Raw genomic sequence first — 14,218 nt, forward strand, 5'->3', positions numbered from 1 at the left:
CCACATCAAGACACATAGTATTTAAAATGGCAAAAGGTAATGATCAACAGAGAATTTTAAAAACAGCAAAAGCAAACAGTTACATAGGGGAAATCCCATAAAGTTATCAGCTGATTTTTCAGCAAAAACTTTGCAGGCCAGAGGAGAGTGGCATGATATATTTAAAGTGCTAAAAAACAAACAAACGAACAAAATCTGCAACCAAGAATACTCTATCTGGCAAGGTTTTCATTCAGAATAGAAGGAAAGATAAATAGTTTCCTAGACAAACAAAAGTTAAAGGAATTCATCACCATTAATCCAGTGCTATAGGAAATAGGAAATGTTAAAAGGGACTCTTTGAATGGAAAGGAAAGACAGTAAGAAAAGTTGGAAACACAAAACCAGTGAAATTAAGTGTATCTATAAATATCAGTCAAGGAATTCACAAAATAAAAGGATGTAAATTAGGATACCATACATTGAAAATATGAAGGGGAGAAGAGTAAAAATTTAGTGCTTCCAGAATGGATTCACACTTAAGTGACTATCCATTTAACACAGATTGATATATGCCTAAGATGTTATATATAAACATAATGGTAATCAAATCAAACAAAAAAACAGAAATAGATGTACAAAAAGATAAAGAGAAAGGAATCCAAGTATATCCTTAAAGAAAGCCAGCAAACTGTAGGGGAAGAGAGCAAGAGAAGAAAGGAACAGAGAAAAACTACAAAAACAACTAAAAACAAGAAACAAAATGGCAATAAGTACATGCTTATCAATAATTACTTTGAATGTAAATGGACTAAAGGCTCCAACAATCAAAAGACATAAGGTGACAGAATGGATAAAAAAGCAAGACCTGGGTGTGCCTGGGTGGCTCAGTCAGTTGAGCATCTGACTCTTGATTTCAGCCCACAGTGAGCTCCATACTGGGCATGGAGCCTACCAAAAAAAAAAAAAAAAAAAAAGGAAGACCCATCTATATCCTTCCTATAAGGGACTCCTTTTAGACCTAAAGACACAAGCAGATTGAAAGTGAAGTGATGGATGGGATGCCTGGGTGGCTCAGTTGGTTGGACGACTGCCTTCGGCTCAGGTCATGATCCTGGAGTCCCGGGATCGAGTCCCGCATCGGGCTCCCAGCTCCACAGGGAGTCTGCTTCTCCCTCTGACCTTCTCCTCGCTCATGCTCTCTCTCACTGTCTCTCTCAAATAAATAAATAAAATCTTAAAAAAAAAAAAAAAAGAAAGTGAAGGGATGGAAAAGCATTTCTCATTCAAATGGAAATGAAAAGAGAGCTGAGGCAGCAATAGGCAGGTATCAATCAGACAAAAGACTTTAAATCAAAGACTATAACGAGACCAAGACTACATAACCATAAAAGGGATAATCCACAAGAATACATAACAAATGTAAACATTTATGTACCCAAGAAGAGAGCACCCCATACATAAAGCAGCTAATAACAAAGGAAGTAATCAGCAGCAATACAATAGGAGGGGACTTTCACACCCTACTTACATCAATGGATAGATTCTCTAAACAGAATCAAAAATGAAATAGTGGCTTTGAATGACACATTGACCCAGAGGGATCTAATAAATATATTCAGAATATTCCATCCTAAAACAACAGAATACATTCTTTTCAAGGGCATATGGGACATTCTCCAGGATAAATCACATGTGAGGACACAAAATAAGTCAACAAGTTCAAAAAGATAGAAATCACACTATGCATATTTTCTGATCACAATATTATGAAACTAGAAATCAACCACAAGAAAAAAAAATCTAGAAAGACCACAAATACATGGAGGTAATATAATATGCTACAAACAATAAGAGGGTCAACCAAGAAATCAAAGAGGAAATAAAACACATGCAGACAAATGAAAATGAAAGCACAACTATCCAAAATCTTTGGGATACAGCAAAAGCTGTTCTCAGAGGAAATTTTAGGATAATAGCAGCTTATCTCAAGAACAAAGAAAAATCTCAAACAACTTATATTTACACCTAACAGAGCTGGAAAAAGAATAAATAAAACCCCAAACCAGTAAGAGGATGGACATAATAAAAATTAAAACAGATCAACGAAATCAGGAGCCACTTCTTTGAAAATACAGACAAAATTAATAAACTTTAGCCAAAACTATCCAAAAAAAAAAAAAAGACTCAAAATCAGAAATAAAAGAGAAGTAACAACTAGTACCACAGAAAGAATATGCCAATATGCCAAAAACTGGGACAACCTAGAAGAAATAGATAAATTCCTAGAAACATATAACCTCCTGAAACTGAATCAGGAAGAAATGGAAAGTGTGAACAGACTGATTACCAACAATGAAGTTAAGTCAGTAATCAGAAAATGGCCAACGAACAAAAATCCAGTATCAGAAGGCTTCACAGGTGAATTCTACCAAACATTTAAAAAAGAGTTAATATCTATTCTTCTCAAACCAGTCCAAAAAAATAGAAGAGGAAGGACAGCTTCCAAATTCATTTAATAAGGTCAGCATTACCTGGATAACCAAACCAGACAAAGACATACACACACACACATACACACACACCCCTACAGGCCAGTATCTCTGATGAACAAAGATGCAAAAAAATCCTCAACAAACTATTAGCAAACCAAATCCAACATTACATTAAAGAAAATCATTCCTCAGAATCAAGTGGGATTAATTCCTGGGCTAGAAAAGTGGTTCAATATTCACAAATCAATCAACAAGACACATCACATCAACAAGAGAAGGGATGAAAACCATATGATCATTTCAACAGATTCAGAAAATGCATTCAGCAAAGTACAGCATCCATTCGACCACAAACAAATTTGGAGGGAAAATACCTCAATATATAAGAAAAACCCACAGCTAACATCATATTCAGTGGTGATAAACAGAGCTTTTCCCCTAAGATCAGGAAAGAGAAAAGGATGTTCACACTCCCTGCTTTTAGTCAGCATAGTACTGGAAGTTCTAGTCACAGCAGACAAGAAAAAGAAAAAGGCATCCAAGTTGGCAAGGAGAATCTAAAACAGTCATCACTTGCAGATGACATGATACTATATATAGAAAACTCTAAAAACTCCACCAAAAAACTACTATAACTGATAAATGAATTCAGTAAAATTTTTGTATATAAAATCAATATAGAGAAATCCATTACATTTCTATACACTAATAACAAAGTAGCAGAAAGAGAAATTAAGAAAACAATCCCATTTACAATTGCACCAAGAATAATAAAATACCTAGGAATAAACTTATCCAAGGAAGTGAAAGACCTATACTCTGAAAACTATAAAACAATGATGAAAGAAATTGAAAACAACATAACTTGAAAGATATTCCATGCTCATGGATTGGAAGAACCAATATTGTTAAAATGTTCATATGACCCAAAGCAATCCACAGATTTAAAGCAATCCCCATCAAAATACCAACAGCATTTTTCACAGAACTAGAATACTACCAAAATTTCTATGGAACCACAAAAGACCTCGAATAGACAAAATAATCTTGAAAAAAAAAAAAAGAACAAAACTGGAGGTTTCACAATCCCATATTTCAAGATACACGGCAAAGCTGTAGTAATCAAAACAGTACGGTACTGGCACAAAAACTGATACATAGATCAAAGAACAGAATATAGTACCCGGAAATAACCCCACAATTATATGGACATTAATCTTTGACAAAGGAGGCAAGAATATGCAATGAGAAAAAGTCTCTTCAATAAATGGTATTGGGAAAATTGGACAGCTACTCATAAAAGAATGAAGCTGGACCACTTTCTCATATAATACAGAAAAATAAATTCAAAATGGATTAAAGACTTAAATGTGAGACCTGAAACCATAAAAATCCTAGAGGAGAATACAGGCAGTAATTTCTCTCATATCGGCCATGCTGTAGCAACATTTTTCTAGATAGATCTCTTGAAGCAAGAGGAAGAAAAGCAAAAATACACTAGTGGGACTACATCAAAATAAAAAGCTTCTGCACATTGAAGGAAATAATCAACCAAACTAAAAGACAACCTACTGAATGGGAGAAGATATTTGCAGATATGTCATCTGCAAATATCTAATATTAGAGGACATATCTAATAAAATGTTAGTATCCAAATTATAGAAAGAACTTATACAATTCAAACACCAAAACCCCAAATAACCCAATTAAAAATGGGCAGGAGACATGAACAGACATTTGGCGTTAAGACCTCCAAGCAATAAATAACATTGTTATTTCTTGGCACCCTGTGGCTCCTACTTCCCCCTCATAGTCACTAACACTGGATTCTCACTGAAAGCAAATGTTTCACTGTAATTGATCTATGCAACACCTTTTTAGTATACCAGTTGATGAACACAGCTGATATCTCTTTGCTTTCACTTGGGAAGAAAGGAAATATACCTGAACCATAATGCCCAGGGTTTCACAGAGTCCTTTAACTTTTCATGAACCCTAAAATCTGATGTGGATGACAGAGTTTTCCACAGGCTCTACCTTGTTATATGATACACAGATGATTTGTTTCTCTTCTCCCCTTCTCAAACCTCTGCATAGGAAGAATGCATCCACCTGTTGAAATTTTGGCCTTAAAGAGACATAAAGTCTCCAAAGAAAAACTGCAGTTTTCTCAAACTCGGGTTTGATACTTGAGGTACCTGATCTCAGAATAAGGAGTACATTTGAATCCAGATGAAACCCCTCATGACTGCTTAGTGCTGACAGATTACCTCTGAATACCTGTGACAATTTATATAAAACTCTTCTAACCAGCACAGGTTTTTCATGGTTAACTGATGGGTCTTATCTAAAGGATGAAAATCGTAAATATCATACTGAGTATTCTATTACAACTCCTTTCGAAATCACTGAAAAACCACCTTTACATTTTGGATACTTCTGCCCAACAGGCTGAACCATATGTCCTTACTCGAGTTCATACCTTAGCCATGGATAAAATTTGCAACATTTATACTGTTCGTTGGTATGTTTTGGGGGTATCTCATGACTTTGGAATATTCTGGGGACAATGGGCTATCCTTATCTCCAGTGGAAATAAATCTTAAAATGCCTATGTCCAAAATGCATCAGATGCCATATTTTTGTCAGCTGCCCTGGCTCTTAAGGTTCCTGGGCATTTCAGACTCACTCCCAGAGGACAAAGTAACCCCCCCCCAACTGATATTTCTGTCAAACTTCTGCCATAGCTCAAAGGAATGTTCTCCTTTATGATAATTCATACTATTTTTGGACTAAAATGGTATCTTTACTAATGGTTCTACTATTAATTTAATAGTGAAAATTTAATTTGTAATCCATATTTATTCAAGACTATGTCCTAATTAAAAATGGACAACCTGTTAGTGTCTGCCCTTCAGCTCAGGTCATGATTTCAGGGTCCTGGGATCTAGCCCAACCTGGGGTGCTCTGCTCAGCAGTCAGCGGGGAGTCTGCTTTTCCCTCTCCCCTTCCTGTTCATGTGCTCCCTCCCTCTCTCTCTCTGATAAATAAATAAAATCTAAAAAAAAAAAATTTTTTTTTAAAATAAAGAGTGTGTGGTTTTTAGGAGACTCAGGAAAGGAAGGAGGAGACAGATTCACGTCTGCAAAGAAGATGAGGGAGGGAAAAGGGGCCTCAGAAGCCATTTTGATGCCTTTCAATTGTTTGCCTCATATTAGAAATAATATCTTGCAAAGAGGCAAACTTAGAATCTTGAGAATATTTGGAAGGCTTGAGGTACCATTTAAAACAATCATCCCATTCAGTTTTTTGTTTTGGAGCCATAGCTTTCTAACTTTGAGTTAAGCAAGTTTAGGGAGATGGAAGTTCCCTATAATGGCCACTGATACTCTACATTTTGGTTAAGTCAGTCCATTTAGTTATAAATGCGCACAGGAGAAACCGATTTTTTTTTTTTTTTTTAGATTTTTATTTGAGAGCGCAAAAGAGAACGAGCCGAGGGAAGTGCAGAAGGAGACAAAGACTCCCTACTGAGCAGGGAGCCCCACATGGGGCTGGGCTCCAGAACCCCGAGATCACCAGCTGAGCCGAAGGCCCTGAGACCATAGTTTTAAAACAAAACTAGCCAGAGCCTGGCTGGGGCATGCTCTAATCAGATTGAGGACTGGGATTCCATTTCCTGCAGGTTTTCCTTTAAAAAGAAAAATTCCTCAACAGCAGTTTCAACAGGAACAGCCTGGTTCCAGAAAGAATCAGACCAAAGGCCAGCACAGTTCCAGTAGGAACAATCCAGTTCCAAACAGGAGTCCTACCAAGGGCCAAGGGAGTATTCCCAGAAAACAAAAACAAAAACAAAGCCCTACAACAAATCCCAAATAATGTCCAGAAAATTCAGACACAAAGCGTGGAGCTTGAAATCCAGGACAAGACTTACCTTCAAACCCCAGTGTGGGCAAGGACACAATGAGCTCAGGCTTGTGGGTACCAGCACCTCTTTCCTTATCAGCCTCTGGGCTGTTGCTGGGGGATGGGGTGTTAGGAGGGGTTCTTCTCTGGATCCCACCTCAGCTAAGTACTGCCAATCTTAAAAATATAACTGTCAGCTATCTTACCAGCAAAGAAGTGTTTATTTGGGAACCGCGGAGACTTGCAAACCAGGACAAACAAGCTACAGCAAAACCAAAAAACAGGAGAAAAACACTTTTTTATAGAGGAGAGGAGGGAGTTAGAAAGACTGTTATAAACAAAAAGTCGATTGGAGTAAACCAAGAGTTTGAAGTATAGTGGCTTTTTATTGGCTAAGTTGTACGGATGGCCCAGTGGTTGGGCGGTGGCCGGGAAGAAAGGCGGCCTTTACCCCGTTAGGGCAGTAAAGTAGTACCACCTGCAAAGACCCTGCTTTCCCTATCAGGTCTGCACTCGACAAGGAGGTGAGCGTTCCCCCTGCCTGGCCTCCTGACTGTTCCTTTAAGAAATTTCCTCCTTCTTCTTCTTTTTTTTTTTTTAATTTTTTATTTCTTTTTAGCATAACAGTATTCATTGTTTTTTTTTTGTTTGTTTGTTTGTTTTTTAATTTAAATCTTAGTGAGCCTACATGCACTGCAACATGGGTTTCTGGAGTAGAAGTCAGTGATTCATCACTTCCACACCACACCTAGTGCTCATCGTAACAAGGGCCCTCCTTAATACCCCCGACACAGCAGGTGTTGGAGGGGATGCGGAGAAAGGGGAACTCTCTTGCACAGTTGGTGGGAATGTGAATGGATGGCGCTACTCTGGAGAACAGTACAGTACGGAGGCTCCTCAGAAAGTTAAAGGAGGTTTCTATCTTTTTTCACAGGATTAAACCTTTCCCCCTCCAACTCCTGTTGCAGGCATCAAACTCTAGGTGTCAGCTGATTTTCATATTGCCTGTGAAAGGGTGTCCAATTAAAGTTCCCCAAAGCCTTATAAATTGTTAGGTGGATAGAAAGAAAATAATTTTTATCATCCTTCTTGGATGGTCTTGAGGGGCCTATAAGAAAGGGTTGGTAGATAGGGAAAAGCAAAGGTAAGGAGAATATTCTGCATTCTGATATCCTGGAGAGCTGAGATCTCTCATACTAGATATTCATTCTCTTGGAAAACAGTGGAACTTGCTACCTCGGAAATACCTAATCATAACAGGTCCTTGGTAGTATGCCCAGAGTGCCACCTGGGAGGCCCTGAGGGCAACGAAGGAATTTTCACTTAGGGTTAGACCTGGGCTGACCTGCCTGTGAATACCTGCCTCTTTTAGGCAGGCCCTAATTGTGAGACCCGGGAAAAGTTACTCAACCTCTTCGAGTTTCCTCATCATATAATGAAGGCAATCCATCAAGAGACCCTTCGGGAGTGATCAAAGTTGGTGACTGCACCCACACCACCTCTTCTTAGGGCTCAGGTTTATTCTAACTTCTTACCAGGCCATAAGGACCAGTCCCGAAAAAGCAAGGGAGAGGCACTGACCTCGAAATCAGGGTGCTGGGTGATGGGTTGGCACAACGCTGGGTCCTGACAAGGGCAGTGGGCCCCTGCCCAGAATGGCAGCAGGGACAGCAGCAGCACAGTGATCCCGGGGATGCCATGTGGTGGGCGGGCGAGGAGGCACAGGTGACCAAGCTGCAGAGGGGACATGACAGCAGTCACTCGCAGCAGGACTGGGTTCCTCCACCTCCTGGCTCAGGTCAAGACTCTCAGCAAGGTGGGCCCTGCCTCCCGGCAGAGCGGACTTGGGAGGGGCTGACATGGGAAGAGCTAGTCAGTCTAGGCCAATGGCGACATGAAGGTGGGGTGAAGGAGAAAGGCTGCCTTGGACACCTCACCGGCAAGCCAGTGCCTCTGGCCCCCAGCAGACCTGTTGACTCAGCCAAGTCAATATCATCGGTACCATTTATACCCCCTCAACACTCTGTACCTTTGTGTCATGGCCCTTTGTACTCCTTGTACAGTTTGAAAGTGGAAGCGGGGCCCCCAAGGGGAGAAGTAGGGAATCTTGATAGGGATGACTAAGCACCACGGTTGGAATGGGTGTGGTGGGGAGGGGGTTTCTGGAGTTTTCCTGGTGTGCTCCGAAACTGGCCCCTGCACACACAGGCCAGGAAGAGATGGAAGAAAGAGGCAGGTCACTCCAGGTTGGCACGTGGCAGTTTTAATAAGAGCAAAGGAGCTTACACATGAGGCTTGTCTTGGGTGATGGCAGGATGAATGGATTCCTGCAGCAGCTCTCCAAATCTTAAAAAGCTTATAAAGGGGTCCTGACTGGGCTTAGTCACATATATTATGTGATGCAGTTTTCAATACTGCATCACTATCTCAAGGTTATGACCTTGGAGCAGCCTCTGGGAGCAGGAACGTCATGGGGAACCCACAGTTCAAAGACAGAGGAGGGGGTGAGGAGCCTCAGAGTGCTCCCAGGTCAACTGGTGGGCATGTCTTTTTGATGACACCCCCAACACTCCACCCCTGGTGCCTCCCTCTTCCACAGTGAGCCTTGAGTGGGCGGCAAGGGGTTTCCTTAACATGGAGGCAGCCCTTTTGCTGTCTATCTGCTACAACAGGGGCAGACGCCACAGCAACAATACAGGCACGCGTAAGAGAAATCACAGATGAAGACAATAATTCCCCAAATTAGTGACAAGTCTTTCTGTCAAGAGCCCCAGGACCAAACCACCAACTTATTAATTCCCCTAGGCTGGGAGTTGGACCACTCAGGGCATTCACCTGTGTCCTCATGTGATTTAATTAGGACGATACCTTAGCAGACTCATGGGGCATGAGCTGAGGACATTGTTTTGATAATGGCACAGGTGCCTCCTTGTGAGGTAGGAATACTGTCCAAGACCATCATATTTTAGAGGACAGTTTTTCTCATTAGAGTCATTTCAGTGTTCAGGAAGGACAGATTTGGGGGGTTATCATTCAGGACTTGCTGACAGAATTTACTAAGGGTTTCTATGCCTGCTCTAACATCTCCGAGCCTGTGGAGGGAACACAGACATCAGCCAGATAATCACACCAGGGAGACAGTGCCCACCTCGGCTTGAGGAGAGAGGGAGGTTGGCAATCTAGGAATTTGACTCAGCTGTGCATACTATGCCTGTTGGCCAAGAGACACAGCATGGTCAGGCATGAGGAGATAGACTGAGGACAGAATATGCCCGAACAGGACCCCCACCTTCCCTTCTCTCTCAGGGTGGATGTTCCATTTCAGGCATAATGCATTCCAACAAGTCCAGCTTGCAGCAGGACAATGGATCCCAGCGGAGAATGAGCAGTTCCTCCTCACGCAGGAATGTGAAGTAACTCGCCAGCCCTGTCAGCCCCACTGCAAAGTCCAGGAGAGAATTCCTTTCCCAGGCATGATGGGGCTTGCTGTTCTCGGCAGCATAGCATGTTGTCCCCTGGTCAGGAGTTGGAGCAATGGCTGTTTCCTGCCACTTCCACACCTCTTTGGTGTTGGGGGCCTTGACAGGGGGTCCCCATTCTGACATATGGGGCAACTGGTCCTCATCATTAATCATTCAAATAATCAATTTGAATAAAACCAACCTGGTGAAGGTAGTTTTAGATGTTAATAATTTGATCTGCTGTTTTAATATTTTTTTCTTTCTACCAACCCTGTTGCTTATGGATCATAAGGGGGACAAAACCTCCTTTTTTTTTTTTTTTAACCCAGTCTTATATATCATGAGCTTCAAAATGTAACTCCCCAGTGCTGTCTGTATGATGCGGGTACCCATGCCCACTACTCAGTTTCTCTAATCCCCTAATGGCGGCAGACTGTTGTACACAACAGCGGGGGAAGGCTTGGATTAGGCCAGACACAGGGTCCACACAAACCAGGCCATATACAGCATCTTCACTTGGGGGGGGCTATAATCAGTTGGCCAGTTCTTCACCAGTTGGGAACTTCGAATGCCCCAGATTCTTTCAGCAGTTGCCTTGGGTGTTGTTTAGAACCCACAGGACAGTCTGTTCCCTCATTACTGAAGTCGCTGTATTCGAAGGGCAATTTGGCATCGTTGGCAATACGCCATCCCACCTGGGCACTGGGATGGCCATTCCTTCTGTGCACCCAGTCTGCTGCACCTACTGAAGGGTGACTGGCTAAAGCTTGCGTCTGAGGTAGGGCATCAGCTTCCCCGTTGCCAGGGGTTATACGTGCCTTGTGAGCCGCAGCATGGAAACCAGTGAGGGCTGCCTCAGACAAGATCTTGCCGATGGACTGAGTCTTCCCACACATCTTGACCCCCCAAGGGCTTATTCGTAATCCTCCACCCCTTGCCCTCCCATTGTCCAAGCCACAGCTCTAATCCCTTTGGTACAGTGCAGCTGTCAGCATTCAGGGTTAACGGTCCAGTCTGGGCTCACGCACAATCACCAGCCAGACCACGCTGCTGAGAGGCCCTGCCTGGAGGAGCGCTGTGTACATTGCTAGGAGCTGCTGCTCGGGGTATATTGGGTTTCTGCCCCCTGCCAGAACTGGGACCAAAACGCTAGGGGCACTCCCCTCTGTCTATCCATATCTTCGGAGTCACACACATATTTAATCTAAATGTTAGATTTAGATTAACATTTAGATTAACATTTAGATTAACATCTCCTACTTAGGAGATGCCCAGAGCTTTAGTATGCTCTGCTCCTATTTTTGCTTTCTCAAAACCAGCTTGCTGCTCTGATCTCCAGTCCCACATGTGCCCTTTCTTTACCCGGCAGAGTAAGAGATGGAGGCACTATGCCAGGTCGGGAATCAAAGTCCTCCCCAACCCCCGAATCCCTACAGAGGCTCGCTCCTCCTTCACATTTTTAGGGGGTGGATAGGATTGTACCTTATTAATCATAACGTTTAGAACAATGTAATTCTTACCAGACCAAGTGAAACCCAAAACCTCATGGCAGCGCCTGGGCCTTGAATTTTCTGTGGATTCCCTGTCCATCTTTTTCCTCGCAGAAGCTCCAGCAAAGTCCTATGGCAGAGGCAAACCCCTCATGTTAATATTATGGTCACTGATGTACACTGTACTGATGTGAGGAAGGAGACCAGGGATAGGTCCCCAGCCACCATCCCATGACATTGTAGGGCTATGCAAATGGCCTTGGGGGAACACTTGGAAGGTTTATTATCATCCCTCCTACGTGAAGGCAAATTGATCGTAGTTACCAGAAACCTGTACTTGTCAAAGCCTTTTCCACAAATCTCCTGGAAGATGAAGCACTTTTGCAGGAACGCATTTGGCCAAGACAGCGGAGTAAAACAGCAACTCTGCAAGTAACAAACGACTTAAAAACTGCCGTGGTTAAAATCTGATGAGAGCTCCTTATAAACCTGGTAAAGACAAAACATAGAAACCTTGTTTTTAATGTATTTATAAACCTTTGTTTATAATTTTTAAATTTAATTATAAACCTTTGTTTATAACTTTTTCTTTTTATCAAGAACAGACCAACAATCCAAGAAAATGTTGCCTTCTTAAATAGAGAGAAAACCACATTTTAATCTTTTACCAGCGTACTTTTAAAACTTACTTATTCCAATCTTCATTGGTCCTGACCACCCGTAAATCTCCTTTCCAAAGATTCCCCTTCACAAAAACCTTCCATGACTTTTTCACTCAGAATTTTGTTCGAAGTTTTCCCTCTCTAAACAAACCAACCTCGATTTAGGACAAAATTAGTTTCTTTTCCCCTCAGTAAAGGAATGTATTTTCATTCCTTATACCTTTCTCATATACCTCCACCTTTCCCTACCTACAGAGTTGTTTTCCTTCTCATTTCAAGCAGTCTGGATTTCAAAAAGCCTTCCTACACACCTTCTTTTTCTTTGGCCCCTGTGGGCAATGTTTTGATTACCTCCTGGGGTGTTTACATTTTCTTTTTTAAAGACAGGAGGAGAGTTACAAATGCAAGGGACAGAGAAAGAATATAAGCTTTCTCCTAAGAGTTTCAAGGGAAATTGCTATTTAAAAATTTCCTTTGTGTGAAGGGTCAGAAGACAGGCACCTTACCACCACTTACTATAATCTTTTAAAATTTTTTTCATTATTTTTTAGAAATTCCACCACTTAGCATCCTAATCAAGCTTTGTTACAAGTGCCCGGATCTCTATCTGTGGTATCTTGTGCCCTCCTAGCTTTGAAAAACAGCACTTTAAGATCTCTAACTTTTTATCCTGCTCTCCCATCCTGTCGAATACAAACATCTAATTTTGCTTCCTCTCGTGTTTAAATTCCAATAAAAACTTAAGCCCACAAGGACAAGGAGATGACAGCAACATATTTGGAAGCTGGAAAGCACGAGAGGCAAGTACCCCAAACCCCAACAGTAGGGAAAGCTGAGAAACAACCAATTTAAACTACAGAAATCCTCAAAATGTTCCAGAACTGCAAAAAGAGCCTCAGGAATTCAGGGTTGAGAAGGGAACAGAAGGAGGCTGTCTGAAAACAAGGGAGCAGGTGTCATCCTGGGGAAGCTACGTTTCATGTGGACCTTAAAAATAGCAGTGAGCTCTGCTCAAAGTAGGTAATACCCTTTGCTCACTTAATTCTCACCACAACCCATGAGACAGACTCAACCACTGTCATTTCTAGTTTACAGAGAGAGGGGTTCCGGAAGTTAAACAACACTTTCGCACAGAGAGTAAGGTGTGGAGCTAGGCTTTGAACTTAGGGCAGCTCAGAAGGCCACGATCTTAAGTATGCTATTCAGTCTCCGTCCCACAGCTGAGAAGAGCAAGGCTCAGCCTGGTTAGATGCCTGGGAGCCCCATTTCTTCATGCCCATGAGCATGAGTCACCAGTTCAGATAGAGGAACACAGGATCCCGGGGCCATTTTCAGCAACCACAGCAATGTTATTTTGGTAGGTGGTGATTTAAATTAGATAACAAGGCTACAGTCTGCTTTGCAGCGATGGAGAAAACAGTCACTGTTAGGGTGACAGAGTCCAAGACTCTACCCTCAGAGTGTGCAGCGTGGGCCAGGATGCCTTCCAGAATCTCCAGGGGTCATCCTTACCACACTTTGAACAGAAGCTCTCAGAGTCCCACCTTACAGCCATTTTCCCCTCCTACCCTCAAGAGCATTCAGCCCTTCCCGGGGTCTTCCCAGTATGACAAGGTCACCACCCCACTGAGTAAGCAGCCCAGCCTACTTTAAGGAAAGGAATAATTACAAAAAGCTTTGTAACCTTGAGCTGGATATCATCTACTATTACCCTATTTGGCCCTGGGTTTTCCTTTGGAGGGGGGGAACCTCCAGAACTATTACAACAGAATTTTCCACAAGATACTCTTCAGGTGTTGAACATGAACAGCCAATATTTCCTTTTCTTCCACTTTCCAAATCTTTCCTTTTCTGGACTAAATTAATCAAATTCCCTCAATTGTTCCTCATATAACATAGTTTTCAGACTTTTCACCACCCCACCAGGAACCTTTTCTGACGAGTTTTAAGGACATGGTACGCAGTGATCTGTACCCTCCAGGTCAGGCATGATCCAGCCAACAAAGATCACGCAAAACTGTTACCTCTGAGGAGCTGACACGCCTTGGTGCTTTGGGGCAGCGATGTGCCTGTTGGCTCGTCACTAACTCATGACCCACTAAAACCCCCTACTGTGTCTTATTTGACACAAAGTATTGTTCGACCAGATCTCTTTCATCTTTTACCAGTGAAGTTAGTTTGCTTAATGAAAAAAAAGACTTTACATCCATCCCTTGAAATTCCAC

At 42.1% G+C, this 14,218-nt stretch overlaps 1 protein-coding gene across 1 annotated transcript in view; it reads right to left on the reverse strand.

Moving 5' to 3' along the window:
• The window catches only part of CTBS (chitobiase), a 65,482-nt gene that overhangs the window by 23,153 nt on the left and 28,111 nt on the right, over positions 1 to 14,218 (reverse strand). The window contains exons 3-5 of the mRNA XM_044238585.1: positions 11,656 to 11,820; positions 11,362 to 11,461; positions 7,962 to 8,114 (exon numbers count right to left, since the gene is read on the reverse strand). Coding sequence (XP_044094520.1) covers positions 7,962 to 8,114; positions 11,362 to 11,461; positions 11,656 to 11,726 — 324 coding nt within the window. The 5' untranslated portion in view covers positions 11,727 to 11,820. The remainder of the gene's footprint in view (positions 1 to 7,961; positions 8,115 to 11,361; positions 11,462 to 11,655; positions 11,821 to 14,218) is intronic.

This window comes from Neovison vison, chromosome 2 (assembly GCF_020171115.1).
Source record: "Neovison vison isolate M4711 chromosome 2, ASM_NN_V1, whole genome shotgun sequence".
In the NCBI taxonomy this organism is placed as follows: domain Eukaryota; kingdom Metazoa; phylum Chordata; class Mammalia; order Carnivora; family Mustelidae; genus Neogale; species Neogale vison.